At 43.1% G+C, this 13,077-nt stretch overlaps 1 protein-coding gene across 19 annotated transcripts in view; it reads right to left on the bottom strand.

The window, feature by feature from the left end:
• LOC146857876 (zinc finger protein Helios-like) overlaps positions 1–13,077 on the bottom strand; it is a 186,221-nt gene that overhangs the window by 60,627 nt on the left and 112,517 nt on the right. For all 19 annotated transcript variants that reach the window (XM_085648570.1, XM_085648564.1, XM_085648580.1 and 16 more), the window contains one exon: positions 7,102–7,269. In XM_085648570.1, the coding sequence (XP_085504696.1) occupies positions 7,102–7,269 (168 nt within the window). The remainder of the gene's footprint in view (positions 1–7,101; positions 7,270–13,077) is intronic.

The following is a 13,077-nucleotide window of genomic DNA, read 5'->3' as shown; positions in this document are numbered from 1 at the left end:
GCCCTCACACCTACACGCACCCTTACGGCTTCTTCAAAAGATCCCCGATAAAGAGCCCCGGTTTCGGGAGCCCGTCAGGCATTGCAGCGCCGGCCTGACGAGGGGCAAATGCCCAAATGATGAAGCATGACATCCTTTGGGGTGTGTGAGGGCATTTTGAAGAAAGACCTGTTCTTCCCCGTCCCCCCTTCTTAGTCAGCTATCCCTAGGAACTGCTCATTTCCTCATACAGTACTTCCTTGGTGCCTACGAGCAGGACCTCATAAACTTGGCTCCTTGTCCCTCCTTGGTTAAAAAGGTACTGTGTGGTGCCTGCCACATAGTGTGTTGAAATGCACCGCAATGGTGGCGGTCGCATCCTAATTTGGAGTGCGTGACCGCCGCATACATGGCGGGCGGTCCCGATCCCCGTAAACGATGGTGGTCAGACGAAAGTCCGACCTCCATCTTAATGACCCCCCTAGTGATCACAACCTCAATCCAGGTAAATTTCTGCTGCACAGATCTCTAACTGTGACAGTGAAGTGCATTTGAAAGATGGAAGAAGTGTAGCCTCCCATGCATAGAGGGCTGCAGCTACTCCACTCAATGGAGGAAGAGACACTTGCCGTGTCCATTCAGGGACTTCTTGACCTTAGTAAAGGCTCTTTAGATAGCAGAAGGGATAAATCAATCATGGGCATTGGTAAACCTATTGAAGAGTGAGACTGTTGTACGTTGCTGGGCACCAACAGAAAAGTGTCTAAAAAGGCATGCTTCAAGTTGGTACAATTAAACTTTACACATAGAATATATGTAACACTGCCAGAGATCAATAATACTAAGTGGGAGAAACTGTGCAGTACCCTCGATGGGGCGAAGGGGATGCAAGCTTTCATTACTTGTTGTGGGACTGAACAAGACTTGATACATACTGGAAAGAGCTTATCAAGGCAGTAAATCAGACCACTGCAGGCAGATGCCCTGGAGGCTTGTAGGGCCTCTCTCCCCATCCACAAACATAGGAGAGCTACTACTAGGTTTGCTGACCTTGCCATGGTGTTGGTGAAGTAGCAGATGACAATGAGCTAGAGAGCAGTGAATGAGCCAAGACTAATGAGGTGGAAGTAGGAAGCAAAGTGGTGGGAACGAATGCAAGAGTATGCTGCTCCAGATGGAGACTAAGAGGGTGCTGAGAAAATCGCAAGTTGGCCCTGGCTCGAAACAAAATACCTGCTGATATGGATGGAGGTGAAAAATGGGATGATTAACCCTGGAATACTATAAAAATGGTGGGGAGAAGTGATGAGATCGTGGTAGAGGACCTGTATTTTGTAGGGTATGAATGAATATGAGGCATAGGTGGCAGGCTGAGGGGTGTGATCATTTAACATATAGAGGTTCAAGCACTGGAATCTCTTCCCCAGAGAAAGGCCACTGTGGCAAACACTATCAGGTATGATCACACAACCCAAGAGGCTGAATCTGCTAGCAGTGGTTGGAACTTGAACCTGACTCTAATGTTAACTAAACGTACCAGCCACTGCAAAATTCGGTGAGGTTGAATATACAATTTTAAAATATGTTTGAAAAACACAGCCTTGAATTTCTGCATGCTGACATTTAATAACGTCAGTCGGGTTCTGAGCAGCACTCTGGGCACTGGCACTCATTATGGTATAAATTATGCACTGCCTTTAGATGCAAACTAGGCCTGGAAACAAATCATAAGATTTCCTTTGCACAAATTGCACAAAATGCCTAAAACATTATGTGAAATTATGCATTATTATAAAAAGTACTCAACATTGTGTGTGACATGAATAACAGCTGCTTGCATTCTGTTTGTTCACATTGATCCCCCACTCAGTTGATAGTATTCTTACCTGAATGAAATCTCAATTAGGTTACCCAGAGTAATGACCCTCAACTACAAGAATTGCTCTCTGGCCTGCTGCATAGGAGAGAGTTGTGCATGGTTTTGACAATCATGTCTGGTTCTCCAAACCTTTCTTCTTTCTGTTTGTCTGCCCTTCCGCCCCTCCATCTGTCTGTCCACCTGTCCGTTCAACTTATTGCTGCTTTCGGTGGGAGAGGGTGGTGGCAAGGGGATAATTTACTTAGGTATCTTAGCTGACTTCACCAACTAGGTATCTTACAGTAATGTTTGAGACTTAGGAGTCTTTTAATTACCCTTAAAGTAAGTTTCTGGTGTTTTGAAATCACATAATTCAGACTTGATTCTTGATTTGTAAATGACAGACTTGCTAAAATGAATATCGTGCTCAAATTTGTAAATTCAGTTTTGTATTCTGAATTCTGCAACGAAAAATGTACTTCAAAAGTGGCAGTAAAGACCATAGTAAGCATTTATTGTAATATTTCTGGCAGAGGCCATTGTATAAAAAATTCAATTATGGGGCCGAGTACGATCTTGCTAGGCAGGCCTCCAGACGGGCTCCGGAACTAGCAAATCTGATTCGGAACCTATGTTTCTGACTGAATAGTCCCCAGTTCCGAACGACCAAGTACGATGCAAAGATCTCATCTGCGCCGACTGAATCGTTTTCGAACCCGATCCTGTCAGTCCGACTTGTTCCCAGCCGACAGTGCCGGCTTCCGAACGAGCGAGTACGATGCACGATTCGGACAGCCATATCAACTTGCTCTCAGTGAGACAAAACGGCTGTGTGAATCGGCCTTCGGGGACTGTAGCGGGCCCCCCTTCACCTGGGGCCCTTCAAATTGGTCCTGTGGGGGTACCCATGGGTCCCCCCTTTCCATACATGTACAGTGTGGCAGGCACCATGGGCTGCCCACCACAGGGTGTAAGCTTTTCCCCACCCACCCATTTTTGCTTTGGGAGCCTGTGCACGCGTTCAGTATACAGGCTCCCATAGAGTTCAAAGGGAGTCCAAGCGAACCGAGTCCGTCACCATATGGGGCAATTGGAATCGGTCGCTCGGACTCGCGGATCAAAATTCGCTAGGAAAGCCCCCCAGGTCCGAGTCGCACAGAGGGCTTTCCTAGCGAGATCGTACTCGGCCCCTGTGAGTCAAATATAGACTGTAAAATAAATACAGAAAACTAAAAAAACATGACAACATTAATGTTGCCCTGCAACACTAGCTCCTCCTCTTGAGGAATCTTCATGACACCAGTCCCCATTACAACATTTAAAAATCCAGTACTTGTGTCCTATAATCAGCAAATAATAGTATTTCTTAGTAGTAAAAGAAGCTAACCTCCACTATAAATGAAATAATATAAAAATTCATCTTTAAACCCACAACATGAGCAATAACACAAATGGAGATGGATGCAAAAAGAAAACGCTTCTCCCACAGAAGCTCCTTTCATACTCTTTGTTGAGAAGGTGTATGTTTTGGCATTTTTGGATCTGGGACTTCATTTTCCAATTATTGTGAGATTTGGTTTAGTTAGTTTTACTTCATCATTGGGTTATTTGAAAAGGAAGCAAAAGTAAATGTTCCTCTAGATATTAAAGAGAAACAGAAAGGAAAGGTGTTGCTCCCCAGCCACAGAAGCCAGGAGAACAGAATGTATATTTAGTGAATTAGTCATATCTGAATAAGATTGCACTTTTTGGTGTAGTGCCAGTAATGGCCCGCACTGTTTCTTAGTAAGCACTAAGGGTGAAGATAACTTCCGTTCACAGGCACGTTTTTGCCAACGAAACCCTCAGAGCCGACATTGAAACTAATAGATCGTTTAAGCTGTTTCTCAAAATAATAATGTCACAGCCAGCCACTGTTCGCACAGGAAATGTTATGAGCAATGGCTCTCACGACCATGAAGGTGACTTTTTTTTTTCTAACACTGAGAGGCAATAGGACAGCTCTCCTTCGAAATGATTGTAGATACATTCTGGTAGTTACAAACTGAGTTCATGTTATAGAATATGAAATCTGGAACAAAAAGAAGAAAACTGGACATTTGGATAAATGAGGCTTCTTCAAGGTGATCTATCATATTATTGCAAGATAATGCTTCATAAACCCGGGGAAGTAGTTCCTCTGGTCCAATGGTTTCTTTTATACCTGAATATGTTTTATGAGACGTAAGCAGCTACGAGGATACGGTGAGACACAGAAGTCCCAAATCTGCTGTTCCTATGAATTAGGGAACCGTAAACATTTTGTGGGACATTTTTATTGGAGGACCAGCAGGCATACACATGTGAGAACCTTGAGGAACAGGACATTTATCATCCCTGGACTCACATGAAGAATTCTTGACTGGGAGAGGATAGTGCTCCCTTCCTGGTATAAACATTATGAGACCCCGAGAAGCGGATGTTATCATGACCAGGAGAAGGTTATGCCTCCTGGTTTTATAATGAATATTTTGGTTCCACGGTGCTTCTAATGAATGATGAAGTCCAACTTGGAGACCTTCTGTATGGTATAAATTGAAATTGCACTATTTGTCTGGTCTGGGAGACTTGTACCCATTCATATTGTCCTGAAGGAGGTTGTACATTTTCTAATCTGTCTCTTGCAGAATCCGTCCAGCGAGGGACCATAGATAGAAATATTTGCTTCATCAGGACTCGTGTTTGATATTATGAACGGATCAACAAAAATCACAGATATACTACTACTGTTTTGTGTTGGTCTCCCATTTGTCTTATGTATATTTCCTGTATATTTGTGGGTTTTATTTTGCACCATATTTGGGTGGGTTAACAGTGTATTGCTTTTTAAACTATTGGATGTGTTATCATTTTCATCTTTTTATTCACAGTGTCATACATAATCTGGTTTATGCTCAACGTTGATATGATTCAAATGATAATAATGAACACATTGTATTAAAACTTGGATGGCAATCAATCACCTGCAGCTAAACTCGGCAAAATCCGAGGTCCTTCTGGCAGGGAAGGACTCGCATCTGTGGCGCAACCACTGGTGGCCACCCGCTTTGGGTGTGCCCCCCAGGCCTAAACCTGTGGTTAAGAACCTGGGACTTATGATGGACAAGGACCTCACCTTTGAAGACCAGACCAAATCAGTGGCAGGTAAATGCTTCGGACAGCTACATGGCCTAAAGCCTATTTTAGGTCTCTTCGATGCTGAAACCAGACAACTGATCATCCAATCCTCCATTATGGCCAGACTGGACTATTGCAATGTGCTACTACTGAGGGCCAACAAGTACATGTTTAAGAGGCTTCAACGCATCCACCACGCGGCCACCCGCATTCTGTTTGCTCTTCCAAAGCATTGCCATGCCTCTAACCTCCTCCTTCAGCTCCACTGGCTGCCGGTGGAACAGAGAATACACTTTAAGTCCCCTTGCACTATTCATAAGATACTTCTGGGCAGCGCCCCAGGAATCTTGAGTGATCTTTGCTCCCACTATGTCCCCAAGCGCACTCTGCAGATCAGCACTTCACCAGAGTTTCCTGAATACGGAAGGCCAGAGCGGGTGGCCGTGCCTTTAGGGTGAGGGCCCCCGCTCTGTGGAATTCTCTGCCCCTGCCTATCCGCTGTACCTCCGATCACCTAGCCTTCAGACGGTCGGTGAAGACCTGGCCTTCCCCCAACCATTAACTCCATGGTGATTCCTCTCCCGATGTTCAACTGTAGCGCTGGGACGCCCCATTGTCGGGGTAATCATGAGCTCTACAAATCAGCAACAAACAAAAAACAAATCCAAATCCCTGGTAGTAGTTGTGGTTGATAAGAGGGCCTAGATTCCTATGTGATAGGTGATATGGTTGAGTGTTGTGATTTACTGATTAAGCATTGGTGTGACGTATAGATTATCCCAGGGGAGCTTTTTACTTTACTGTTTGTGCGGTGCCCTGTTCCTTTGGTTTGAGGGACCCCTCTTGCTTTTAGATTGATTTATAACTGGATATGCTAAGTGTGAAAGTTATAAGAAGTTACATAAAACTGCTCGCAGTCCAGGTTGCAACTGAAATTCAATACAGATAAGTACAAAATCTTGCACTGAATGTTCACAGAGGACATTAATATTCTTAAAAGAGGAAAAACAAATTACAATTCCGATCGACCGAAAAGTAAACTTTAGGGTGAATGAGGTGTAACCAGCAATAGAAATGAGGTTGTCCCACCACTGTACCAATCACTGCTGCAGCCACATATGCCGTCCTGGGCGCTTCTTGGAGGCCACATCTCTGGAATGATGGGCAAATACAGACTGGGCAATTCTCCAACAGGGTGAAGGAAACAGACCATGATTTAAATGGTGCTGTCCAACGAGCAGACTCATGGATGGCAACATGTGTACCCTAAAGAGCAGCATCTACAGAGAGCTATAAGCCGGAAATGTATATTCTCTAAAAAAAAGTCACTCAGTATAACTGGTAATCATTCTTCCAGTTTTAAAATGCTTCTGAAGTGAATGGAACAAGTACGTCATCTTGGAGTAGTTACGAGTGGCAACTGTTATGCTGTTTTATACAACACAGTGGACTGTTGTGCAACCCCTGTGAATTATTATAAATGGCTGTAGGTGGTTAGCATTTGACCATTCAAAGTTTTAGTAGCTGGAGAGCTGACCCTGCTGTTCATCTCAATTAGTCATGCTGCTTCCTCACGTTTTTAATCATTGTTGTTAAGTATGTTAATGTATCAGGCGGTTCAAAGGTCATGTGCTCACATCCTCTGATTAATTAGGGTCAAAGGACATGGGATGCTACTTCCGCTATCCCTATGATTTTGGCAAGAAAACATATTTTTTTCATCTTCCCACTAGAAGTGGTGAATGAATTCAAAAGGAGATCGAGCAGACACAGGAGAAAAGTCATCTGACTGAACATCTGCAAGGCTTTGTTTAGTACTCAGAAGCATGCCATGGATAGATGTCTGAAACTAGACACAGGTCTGGAAATCCAAGGTCCCTCTCAGCATTTAGACATGTTCTAGCTTTTCAAAATGCATTCATGGGATTTTCAGAGCAGCTCCATGTTTTGGATGCCTTTCAAAAACACTGAGTGACTGGTGAATAGCTGGATCAGTCCTGTTGAGATCAGAAGGTTGGAAGGAGAAGCAGTAGGCACAGGCAAAGGAGCTTTAAGGGACTTCATTATGTGGGTGTCACTGAACCACTCCTGGCAATGGGTAGACTGACCTGAGTGCGTCCTGAGATGGCCGGTCAGAGCGTCCCGCCTCCTGCAGGCGTAACTGCAGAAGGGACACTTGAAGGGCTTTTCCCCCGAATGCAGCTTGATGTGCCTGAGCAGGTTGCCCTTCTGCGTGAACGAGGCTCCACATTGGTTGCAATGAAAAGGGCGCTCACCTGCAACAAAGAGAGACAGAGATAACAAGAGGGAAGTGAGTCAGCCAACAGTGGTTGGATAGGCACAGACAAGATATGAGAAATAGTACACAAAGAGATGACCCGCAGGCATTGGGCAGCTACAATACAAGGTATGGGTTCATTTATGTGGCTGAGAGTGAGCCTAGGTAGGAGCCTTGTCAATGATAGTCCTAAAATCCCAAAAGTCACAGTCCTTTGCAGAACACTCGCCTCCTACTACAAAGTAACACTAGGTGGATGACAAATCAGTACACAGACCTGCTAGTCACATTAATCAAACACTTTACCTATCCCTGAGTGCCCGAGGGTGAGGTCATCGTTAGTTCCTTCAAGGCAGTTAGAAGTTTAGGGCAGATGAAAAAGTTTGTTAAAGGATGAAAACCTTTATATGGACATATTTATTTTTTAATATTATTTAATGTCCACCACGATATTTTGCAATTACATAACTAGAGGGAAAAGAGGTTGAAAATGCTTCAATGCACCTGATATATACATTAGGGAATGTATATCAGGTGCTTTTTGGAATCCCATTAAAGGGAGCACACTGCTGATAGGCGGGTGTCAATCATGCTCTCTTCTAAAAGCTGGCTGCTTTGCCAGGTCATAGAAAGAGCACTTCTAATTTCACAGCATTGAAGAGTCTAGCTTGTTTAGCTCACACATTTCTCAAACTCTAAATCGCAAACAGACAACCAGCAAAGTACTTAACTAAGTCCGCAAATGGGTAATCAAGCACAAGGCCCAAGATCAGTGTATCTACCAACCAGCTATTTTCTGTTTCGAAACTAAGCATGTTGGAGCCTGCAGCTATGCATGTTGTTTATGATGCGTTGAGTTTAGATTTAAGTGGCCCAGCTATTCGGCTGATATACATCTCTCCAGTAACAGCTCAACCTCTTGTGCCCATACTGATATGACAGGATGGGTGTGAACGTTCCTTTATAGAGAGTTGCGCAAATTTAACAGGGCTCTCTAAAGAGGATGATTCTGACCAGGAGTGAATGTTTAATGTAAGATCTTACTGCACTATCTAATGACAAACAAAGGGGCATATCTACTAGGTGGCGATATAAAATTTTCGCCGCTTTTGCGGCCGTTTTTTCGGCCGAAAAGCGGCGATAATTTTATCACTATATCAGCAAGGTCACGCTATCGCGTGAATCTTGCCTTAGCGCCTGAATTCCTAACGCCCATCTTTGCATCTCTAATGAGATGCAAAGTGGGCGTTCCTCCCCAGGATAATGGGAGAAATGTCGCTAAGCGACATTTCTCCTATTATCAAGCCTCACGCAAAGCAGCATAGCGACAAGAAAAGTAGCGATAACCTCTGTTATCGCTACTTTCCTTATGCCTGCTTTGCAACTGACTTAGCCATGATATCCTATGGAAGGTGGATATCATGGCTAAGTAAGTGAGGCCCTATCAGCAAGCTATCGCCAAACTTCGTGGGATTATGTTTCCAGCGATAATCTCATGTTTGGCAGTTAGCGCTAGGATTTTTATCGCTTTTGAGATAAGCGTTGCTAATAGCACGCTATCTCCGCGATAAAAATTCACGCTAGCCGGTGATAATTATACTAGCGCTAGGTGCGCTTACCGATAATTATCGCCGGTTGTTGCTGATATGCCCCATAATTTGTAAATCACACTCGTGCACAACTAAAAACTGGAATACAAGGTTGATCTCCAGACCCCGGCTCACAGTGTGGAATGTCATTGTTCTAGGTGAAAAAACTGGTCAAAAATAATTTGCTGCTTCCGGGTATATCATTCCCACATCACTAGAAGGAGTGAAATGGCAAAAGTGTCTACTTACAGGAAAATGATCATTTGACACATTGCTTTATCTAATTTGCTAGAAAGCGAGTCATCCAGCCAGTGCTAAATATGCAGTCATTTCTCAAGCAGATGAAAACACAGCAAAGTGGCAGAGAACAAGGAATTAATTGTGGAATATCATGTTAAGAATGTGTTATGCACAGAAAATAACCATAAAGGCGTCTTGGATCTGGGGAAGCCAAAAGAGGAGCAGTGTAACTGAGACTGCAGGGGTTAAGAAACACAAAAGAATATTGGAACATGTGACTTTTGAGCATGTTTTGAATGTAGAGTGGGTAGCAGTGGTTTTGAGAGTAAGTGGAAGATCATTCCAGAGTTTAGAAACCGGGAAAGAGAAAGAACAACCACCTTGCCGGACCAGATGACTTTATTTCTGTGCAGTGGATAGTTGGATACTAAAAAACTCAAAGTAGGAGCATTTTGTGTCCAGCTGATTTATCCACTGAACCTCGAATTCTTAAAACTAATTCCACAACACCTAGGCACACAATTTATACTGCAGTTATGAATGCATTAAACATATAGAACACATGAAATTCACTCTAGGGACTACTCTTTGCCCATTAAATAACTATGTTTGGCAGAATATGTTTCTTTTTCTTTATTGTACGACCACAGTCCCTGACTCTCCAACATGGCTGCCATAGTGCAAGTCTGCTGCAAAAAGAACTGTTGATGGACAGAATGCAGAACAATGTCATACATTCACCCCAGTACAGAGATCTGGGCCTAAATCCATCGTTTTTTTGCTCACCATGCCATTCCAGTTTGGACCCAGCCATATGCAAATCAGTCTTGACCCTGTGCCCTATGGGAACAGTCCAGCCCGAACTGCTAGGCCAGGTCCTCCCTGGACTGGTAACAAGCATCCCAGGACCGGTTTCAGGGTTTCACCCCTCTTCAGCCAGGATAGCTTGATTCCAGTGGCATGGAGAGCACGGGACTCATGTCTGAAGATACCCGTCACACCCGGGGTGACAAATGCAAAAAGAACTGTTGCTGGACAGAATGCAGAACAATGTCATACATTCACCCCAGGACAGAGATCTGGGCCTAAATCCATCGTTATTTTGCTCACCATGCCATTCCAGTTTGGACCCAGCCATATGCAAATCAGTCTTGACCCTGTGCCCTAGGATGCTTGTTTCCGGTCCAGGGAGGACCTGGCTTGGCAGTTCGGGCTGGACTGTTCCCATGAGGCACAGGGTCAAGACTGATTTGCATATGGGCAGGTCTAAACTGGGGTGGCATGGTGAGCAAAATAATGATGGATTTAACCCAGATCTCTTGACTGGGGGTGAATGTTTTGATTTGTTCTGCATTCCGTCCATCAATTGTGTGTCTTTTGCTTTCTCTCCCATAGTGAAAGTCTGCAGCACATTTAGATGTATAAATATGACACTGGTTTGGTCCCTGGAACATGTCCTTAATTTTCAAACACTTTGAGTGAGGCTTTTACACTCTTAGAACCATTTGCACTCTCCAAGAGTAAAAAAAGTCTCCTAAATCCTGACTCTTCAAGATAACCAACAATCTGGGAAATCTTTAACTTGGGGAAGGGACATGGAGTTAAAATGCAAGGAAGTTCTGACTTACCTAAGAGGCAGACCCTTAAAGGCTAATAGAACAATACTTCAACAGACCACAACTTCTTTTATTACTTCGATATGTTAGGACCAGGAACGCAGCTTTCAGTAGAATGCATTACGGAATCCCTGTGCCGGTGTAAAATCCAAGCAAATTCATTAACTCTATACTGATGGCGCAATAGAAAGGAATGGCACATGGGGGCTTCACTGAGAGGATATACTACGTAACGATGGCACACATAAAGTGGTTGAGCAAATTGATTTTATTTTCTGTGTTAATTCAATATGTGAAAATGGACAAAAATGGTTTACCGTTTTCACTATTATTGTAGTGTTACTTCCTTTGCCTTTGTGCAAAACGTAATTTAATTTGGAACACAAACTCTTGGGGCACTTCCTATTGATTTAAATGATGCAAAATGGAATTGCTGAAATCTTTGTCTTGGTGCAAAACTTTGAGTGTTGTCGACTCCAAAAAATCGGTCTGCTGAGTCTAGGTTTTATATTATCAACTCATAAGGGGCAAACATTTTACAAATGTTATTTAGGATATGATATTTCTGTCAGACAGTATTTCTACTTTGATATTCTGGAATCAAACCTGACCGGTCCACCAATGAAAAGGTGACATGGTCGGCCCACTGGCTTTTTCACTGTTTTACAAAGACAACAAAAATCAATGTCTCTGAAAATTTCTTTCCGTGTTTGGGGGAAGGAAGCATTTTTTTCTGCCTTAAGCAGGGAAATAAAGGCTGCTTTGGCATCAACCATTGTTTGGAGATGTCTCATCACCACAACCTCCACATGAGTCTGTAAGTCTATTTCAGACATCCTCATTTCCTTTAGCAGATAACGTGCGCCTCTCCTCAGGCGATGGACACTTTTCGAAGCAGCGAGTTTATGATGTCCAGTCCCCTCACCATGTGCAGGCTGGCCATTTCCTTGAGAAGCTCACAAATCCCTCCCTGAAAGTTTGTCCTGTTGCTTCAAGAATCAGAAAACGCCAAAGCATCCAAAGACATTGCAATTTTTCAGCCTCGCTTCCAAGGTCCCCACTAAAAAAAAATACTTTCACACCACTACATGCCATCCAGCGTTGTGGTCGTAGGTGGAAGGGACAGCCGTTGCCCAAAGATCGTGATCCATTTTACTTTAATTGATTGCGCTGTGGCTGGAGAACATATGCCTGAGGTGAAAGCATTTCTTCTGAGATGATCAAGTGGTCACAGGCACAATAGAGAAACCTTTTTTTCATAGATGAAATAGTTATTTATTCTGAAAATGGGCCCATTTTATTTTTAGAAATGTAATGCTTTATTTGAAAGAGTCTATGAAATGTAGTTTCTGCATTTCAGAATACTCTCCATCAGACATTAATTACTTGAAGCAACTTTGGTTCGAAATAATTGTTCAGCTTTGCTTGCTTTTTCTGCCCTGAGAAAAAGACAGAAGCGAGAGATTGGGATGGAGCTCCTCAATCGTTATTGCTCTGACACGTCTTCTTGAGTCATGGCCTTTGGTAAATATTTCCAAAGCTGCCCAAGATTAAAGTGTTATGAATAGTCCTCTATAAAACAAATTGTGTTGGCCAAAGTTTTTTTCCCCTGACATATATTAAAAGGCAGAGTCAAAATCGTTCAAGTGATCTGAAAGCTAGCCACATCCACCCTTCCAACCAGGGTTTCTTGATATTGCATTATTTCTTGTCTTTTCAAGACTTATGTTGCTGTCAATTTCTTCCAGACATCAACCTCCTTTGTGCAAGCCACCAACGACTTCATTCATGCACCCCTCCTAAGGAATGCATTATCTTTAGCGATGAAACCCTCTTACTATGGAAGTAGGTGCTGGGTTCTTTCAATGTTTTATAAAATGAGTGTTCTAGACCATGAGGAACACATTTTCTCAACAGATTACTTCATTTTCTATATGTCTCTGGTGATGACTCTCAGACTTACTTTAGTACGTGCAAATCACTTTGCACCACAGACTATGGAGCTAGACTTGAAAATTTAGATTTTCTATTCATCTGACACAACTGTTGCAAAAAAACTCAAAGTCTTCTTCGGGTGTTTGCATTTCAAAAAACAGGTAAAGATGAACCAAAACAGCTGCAAGTACACCGCCTTGCTTCATTTCATTAATAATGTAATTTTCATCTGTGTTCCAAACACACATACTCACCTCAAAGAAGCCCATATTTTATGATGAAGCAACTTTAAAAAAGATAATACTACTAGCTTAATACCCAGCTTGTCCAGTTAATGGCAGAGCAAGTGCCTGGCCCAAAGCTTGAAGAATTAGTTCTTCTGTTAGCCATGTGCAAAGTTCTGGGCAATATCAGAGAGCAGAAACC

This window comes from Triturus cristatus, chromosome 3_2 (genome assembly GCF_964204655.1).
Source record: "Triturus cristatus chromosome 3_2, aTriCri1.1, whole genome shotgun sequence".
Lineage (NCBI taxonomy): Eukaryota > Metazoa > Chordata > Amphibia > Caudata > Salamandridae > Triturus > Triturus cristatus.
The sequence above is the reverse complement of the archived record's forward strand: the minus strand, read 5'-3'. Positions and strand labels throughout refer to the sequence as shown.